The sequence below is a fragment of the Erpetoichthys calabaricus genome, chromosome 7 (assembly GCF_900747795.2).
Source record: "Erpetoichthys calabaricus chromosome 7, fErpCal1.3, whole genome shotgun sequence".
In the NCBI taxonomy this organism is placed as follows: domain Eukaryota; kingdom Metazoa; phylum Chordata; class Cladistia; order Polypteriformes; family Polypteridae; genus Erpetoichthys; species Erpetoichthys calabaricus.
In genome coordinates, this window is record NC_041400.2 from 91,466,181 (window position 1) to 91,473,229 (window position 7,049).

Below are 7,049 nucleotides of genomic sequence, written 5' to 3' on the forward strand. Positions count from 1 at the left end.
GCAGGATGAAGAAAGGGTTTGGTGTGTATGAATGCTAGCCAATATTTTATGCATACAAACCTGCAGTATGTACTCAGAAACCAGATGGTTCCAAAAGATGATGTTATCTCTACAAGTGGTCCAGGTTCAGTGCAGGGAGTCACATTGTGAAAAGGTTGTTCCACTTCCAGTATGGCCTCAAAGCCATAATGACAACAACATCACCACCATCACAACAACAAAAAACAATTATAATACAAATAATAATTTTATAATTGGCTTGCATTATTTTATTTTTTTTTTTTTGGGAAATACAGCACTAATCATGTACTGCGCAGAGTGAATGTTCTTGTTGCAGTCAGGATGTTATCTCTCCCCCTTAGTTAGCTGGGATGCTCTTGACTGTTGTCTTGTCCAGGTACTGTCAGCACAGGCAGAAAAAATATGAAGGGCCAGAATTTAAAAGTCCCAGGGTCCAGTGGAGGTGGTGAGGTTCTGTAATGCCAGGATATGGTAACACTCTTTGTAACTTCAACATAATATTGTTTTTCTACAAATAAACCAATCCGTGTCTAACTTAGGGTTTCAGCACCCTCTTTTCCAGAAATCTCTATAAACATGGGACTTTCTCAGTGAATTTCCTGGCATAGCACAAGAAACACTTTCTCACAGACTTGTATAAGCACAATAAAGAAAAATAAAAGCAAGCAATATTACATACTGGTAATAACAAAAAGAAATAATATATATTACGGAAGAAAGAATATTTCATAAGCAGGCTATTTATATGAGAGCAAAGCTTATTAAATGCACAGGCCACAGTGATGCATAGAATATAATTGATTTTCATTGTTGCTTACACCAAGAAATAAAAATATAATACATGTGCTGTCTGGCTCGTCATATCGGTGGGATTTGGCAAACGCTGCATTTCCACAATTTGAACTTACTCACTCACACAAAAAAACTACAGCATCCATAGTCTCCACTTAGGGAACAACAAGTGTTTCAGTCCCATTTTACTCTTTGAATAGTTGCTTTTGAATGAAGGCTTGCAATCAAATATCTATAGTGTAGTACCGTGTTAACATTAAATTTCTTCCAAAATATACGTCAGTTTTCAATAAGCATCGACAAATGTGAATTTAATTTGATCAAATCTGATTTGATCAGGTTTCCCTATTGAAATCTGTATTTGGTTTAATAGCGAGAAAGTACATACCGTTTTAATTATCCATCCATCCATCCATCCATTGTCTCCCGCTTATCCGAGGTCGGGTCGCGGGGGCAGCAGCTTGAGCAGAGATGCCCAGACTTCCCTCTCCCCAGCCACTTCTTCTAGCTCTTCCGGGAGAATCCCAAGGCGTTCCCAGGCCAGTCGAGAGACATAGTCCCTCCAACGTGTCCTGGGTCTTCCCCGGGGCCTCCTCCCGGTTAGACGTGCCCGGAACACCTCACCAGGGAGGCATCCTGATCAGATGCCCGAGCCACCTCATCTGACTCCTCTCGATGCGGAGGAGCAGCGTCTCTACTCTGAGCCCCTCCCGGATGACTGAGCTTCTCACCCTATCTTTAAGGGAAAGCCCAGACACCCTGCGGAGGAAACTCATTTCAGCCGCTTGTATTTGCGATCTCGTTCTTTCGGTCACTACCCATAGCTCATGACCATAGGTGAGGGTAGGAACATAGATCGACTGGTAAATTGAGAGCTTCGCCTTGCGGCTCAGCTCCTTTTTCGCCACGACAGACCGATGCAGCGCCTGCATTACTGCGGATGCCGCACCGATCCGCCTGTCGATCTCACGCTCCATTCTTCCCTCACTCGTGAACAAGACCCCGAGATACTTGAACTCCTCCACTTGGGGCAGGATCTCACCACCAACCCTGAGAGGGCACTCCACCCTTTTCCGGCTGAGGACCATGGTCTCGGATTTGGAGGTGCTGATTCTCATCCCAGCCGCTTCACACTCGGCTGCGAACCGATCCAGAGAGAGCTGAAGATCACGGCCTGATGAAGCAAACAGGACAACATCATCTGCAAAAAGCAGTGACCCAATCCTGAGCCCACCAAACCGGACCCCCTCAGCGCCCTGGCTGCGCCTAGAAATTCTGTCCATAAAAATTATGAACAGAATCGGTGACAATGGGCAGCCCTGGCGGAGTCCAACTCTCACTGGAAATGGGTTCGACTTACTGCCGGCAATGCGGACCAGGCTCTGGCAACGATCGTACAGGGACCGAACAGCCCTTATCAAGGGGGCCAGTACCCCATACTCTCGGAGTACCCCCCACAGGATTCCCCGAGGGACACGGTCGAATACCTTTTCCAAGTCCACAAAACACATGTAGACTGGTTGGGCAAACTCCCATGCACCCTCCATGACCCTGCTAAGGGTATTGAGCTGGTCCACTGTTCCGCGACCAGGACAAAAACCACACTGTTCCTCCTGAATCCGAGGCTCGACTATCCGACGGACCCTCCTCTCCAAGACCCCTGAATAGACTTTTCCAGGGAGGCTGAGGAGTGTGATCCCTCTGTAGTTGGAACACACCCTCCGATCCCCTTTCTTAAAGAGGGGGACCACCACCCCGGTCTGCCAATCCAGAGGCACTGTCCCTGATGTCCATGCGATGTTGCAGAGGCGTGTCAACCAAGACAGCCCTACAACATCCAGAGCCTTGAGGAACTCCGGGCATATCTCATCCACACCCGGGGCCCTGCCACCAAGGAGTTTTTTGACCACCTCGGTGACCTCAGTCCCAGAGATAGGGGAGCCCACCTCTGAGCCCCCAAGCTCTGCTTCCTCATTGGAAGGCATGTTAGTGGGATTGAGGAGGTCTTCGAAGTACTCCCCCCACCGACCCACAACGTCCCGAGTCGAGGTCAGCAGCGCACCATCCCCACCATATACAGTGTTGACACTGCACTGCTTCCCCTTCCTGAGACGCCGGATGGTGGGCCAGAACAATAAAAGTGTCAGAAAATTGACTGTACAATTTATTAATTGTTTTACAAAATTCATTACTTTCTGCAGCTAGTCAGTGGAAGGAAGACAGATTTTATTGGAATCTTCACACAAATTTGATTACAACTCCTTTTTATTGAAAACACTTTAATAAATATTATTGTTGCATAATTCTTTGTCAAATTAGATTTGTTCAGTTCATTCATCATGCTTTGATTGGTTTAGTTAATTCTTTTTCTACCTGACATTATATGTTGATTAAATATTTCCTTGACTTTGCCTTATTTATTTATTTATTTGAAGACAGAGGTGGGGCTTCATTTCAAAAGATAAATCTTCTTTGAGCATGCTCCACAGCCTGTCATAAGAGTAATTTCTAGAAATGGTTTGTTTAACAATATTATAACAAAAATACATGATTTAGGGTGTTCTGAGCATATAGCTAGGTATTTGGCATTTGGAAGATGCTAGTAAATTGAGAGTTTTTCTTGGACATTTTTATATTGTTTGCTATTCAGTGGTGCCCTTGCACTCTTATTGTGTCAGGAAATTCGTTATGTTATTTATTATCTCCATTCATCATAAAAACGGGCAATATTTTTTTTCCTCGGCCATTGCTACAAACAACAAAGGGTAAGTAATAGATGAAAAAAAAAACATTTTGGGCAGAGTTTTTTATTTTAAGAGATTTTGAACAATGAATTTACTTTGTTATTCTCAAAACTGAGATTTGTTCAATACTTTGATTTGTATCTCAGTATGTGTCCTTGACTGTAGGGTGACAAAATTTATTAGTCAATTATTATTCATATGAGCATGGCTGCACAGTGGCACTTAAATGTGCCTTCTTTGTGGAGTTTGTTGTGTTCTCTCTGTCCAGGTGTACATTTCCTTCTTGTTCCCTGATGGCTTTTCTCAGTCCAAAGTCTACAATTCCTTAGTATGTGTCACTGTGCCCAGCATTGGGCTCACATCCTGCCCATGGGTGTATATCTTATGATTGAAACATTTATTTAATAAGTATTTAATAACTAGTGAAGCAAAGTTTTTACTGACAGTTTACAGTTGAAGATCTAATAGTATATCCTAATCGTGTCTCTGTTTTTGTTTCAGATTGTTAACCTAATAGAAGAAACTGGACATTTTCACATAACAAACACAACATTTGACTTTGATCTATGTTCACTGGACAAAACTACAGTACGGAAACTACAAAGTTACCTTGAGAAGTCTGGAACTTCCTGAGGTGTGTCACAAAGTGGCAGGACTTTGGAGAGAAATTACTGCATCTGAAAAAAAAAATGCTTAGTACTTGAATTAAGCTTTATTTTTAAAGCATTTTGCATCTCTAACCCAAGAGGAGAAATCTGTCGAAGGAGAAAAATGCTGATGTCAATTTTTGCAGGAAATATCTGAAAGCATTTCACCTGGAAAGCCTTGAATATTTTTTTTAAAAAGAGACAAAATAAAAAAAAAAAAAACCCTTGCTCTTAATGAATGTCTCCGGTTATCATAAATGTCTGCGTGATATTCTGTTTGTGATGAATGCATGTTTAACACTGCCTTATTACATTATGGTCTATTTATTGTATTTCATATACCTGACTTTCCATAGGGAATGACACTACTTTTACGTTTTCAGAAAATTAGCAAACATGGTAGAAGTATAATTAATGAGGTAAAAATTCCACCCTGGTTTTCTTTCGTAACATCCAAAAGTCCTTCTTCTTCTTCTTCTTGCCCGTTGCCCTGGAGTTTACTGCATATCTTGATTTGTGTTATCCTTTGGTAACTGTTGGAAAAAAGAACTGAACAAAACAAACATGTTTTTGTTGTCTGCAAACACTGCATACTAACTTGTATAAAATATTTATTATCTTGGGAAAATTAATGCAGTTATGCACTCATTCAGGATTTGCTTTTAGAGCATCTTTAGGAATGAAACTCTTTCCTACAGTTTGAGGATTAATGCCAGTGTAGGCATGTTTAATTTGTTCTGATGTCCCTTAAATATTGTTGGTTTAAATTTAAAGTGCCAACTTGACACCTTTCAGATAGCTCCTGTATATGAAGTACTGGTGAGAGAAAGTGTTTAACAACACTGTATGTATGGAATTGTCATTGGAAGGGGCTGAACCTGTTATACCTATATTAAAAAATGAAGAAAAACATTATTTTGAAGATACGTTTTATATATATATATATATATATATATATATATATATATATATATATATACAGTATATAATGTATGTGTGTAATTTTTGTACCTGTAGCCGAAAGTGAGCAGTCTGTTTATGTCTAACAAAAAATGGCAATTATTGTTAATTTATTCCAACTGAATTTTGTGTTCTGTTTAGAAATCCAATGTCAGTTTTTTGTGTTACTTTCATTCATGTAACCTTGTCATTTTCCAGATGTTTGGTAGATATTCCTCAAGAATTTTAGCACAAATGTTCATATTGTGCAAGTTTTTGAAAGGTATGGTTATTGTGATTTTTCACAAAATATATAGTTAGTCAGAACATTCTCTAATGATGTTCATAATTCTTGTATACAAGACTAAAGAAGTATACTGTGGATCAGAGTAGTGCTGTTTCATTGTAGTTTAGCCGTTATCAAAATTTTGCATAGTAACACAAGGTTCATTCTAACGATTCATCCTTTATCAGACCTAGTTTTAAGTTACTACTGTAAATGATGGTACAAAACTGTGTTTTGCTGTATTCATGAGTATCTTTTCTGTTACATTCAGCCCAAAGATGTTTTTGTATATATATTTTTTAAATTAAATGTACTTTTTTATGGAAGGTTTTGACTAGCTTCCAAGAGGAGTATACTTTACTGTGGTTCTGATCTAAATCGGCATGTACATTACTTGAAACATTATTTCTTTGTTAGTAAAACATGTGCAATTATTGTTTAAAGAACAATGTAACATCAAAGGTGAGAAGTGTGATTAGTCTCATTTTTCTCATTCTGTTCCCCTTTTGCCATATTTACATAGTGATGATTGTTTAATGAGAAATAACTGCAGCTTTGCCAGCTGTGAGTTTTGTTCAGTTGTGTTGAAATGTTTTATCAAGTCCATACTTTGCTGATTAATTGTATTTTTCTTTAATGTTGTTTATTCTGATCAATCTCTGAGGTGGCGAAAGTAAATGATAGCAATGTATATCTTTAATTCTTGAATGCAGTTTCAGATACATGTGTTAAACTATTGTTTAACTGGTGCTGGAAATTTTTAATTTAAACTGCCTTTTACCCTGTTCCAGAGAAGCTGCTACATATTAGGAATTCATATCAATGCCATTATGCCATGTACTCTAGAGCACTTCAAAGTAATTGGAATGAACTAAGTGGAAAGTTCATACAAATACTTAGATATGAGTTTACTACAGATATGGAACTGGAATTGCAGGCTAATAATATCACTCACTAGATATGCATTAGCTATTTTCATGTAATTGTTTTGTATGGAGAATGTTAATAAACATTTTTGTTTTCTTTTTCAAAGACTGTGTGTGTGTGTATAAACTTCTGAAACAAACAAATCCACAAACTCAACATTTTATGATAAAACGTTTGAATTTGTGGTCCTTTTTGATAATGTGTCAGTGAGGGTCAAATTACACAATAGGATTATTTTGTGCAGTTTGTAATAAATGGTTGCATAACTTGTCATGGATTACCAGGCCACTTTTCTGCATTATTTGTAAGATCTCCTTGCCAGTTGCACATCACGTGTACATTCAACAGAGAAAATCTTTATAGCTGGTATGTCTACTTTCAAGAGGCACTTGCCTTTGACTGCCTCCTAAACCTCCTACATCTCCTCTTGAAGGTGGTGTGCCGGCTGGAGGATGACCCATGCTACTATCTTCTGGGTCCTTTGAGTAAAGGCCCAACCACCAGGCACTCGCCAACGAGCCACATCCCTGCCATTCCACAACCCAGGCCTGGTTCCGGAGTGGCCCCCAGGTTTCCTGATTCCAGGCAAGGCTACTTAGTCCTTGAAGAGACTTTTCATGAAGGGTAATATAAACTGCAATTAGTCTGGTCCCTCACCTAGGACCAGTTTCCTTTGTGTAACCACACTAGAGG

General features: G+C 39.5%; 1 protein-coding gene across 4 annotated transcripts in view; it reads left to right on the forward strand.

Annotated features, from left to right (window-relative positions):
• Positions 1 to 6,457, forward strand: part of mllt3 (MLLT3 super elongation complex subunit) — a 400,950-nt gene extending 394,493 nt beyond the window's left edge. For 3 of the 4 annotated variants that reach the window (XM_051930090.1, XM_051930091.1, XM_051930093.1), the window contains one exon: positions 4,059 to 6,457. In XM_051930090.1, the coding sequence (XP_051786050.1) occupies positions 4,059 to 4,190 (132 nt within the window). In that variant the 3' untranslated portion in view covers positions 4,191 to 6,457. The remainder of the gene's footprint in view (positions 1 to 4,058) is intronic. The other variant, XM_051930092.1, reaches the window with a different exon arrangement.
• Positions 6,458 to 7,049: the final 592 nt, after the last annotated feature.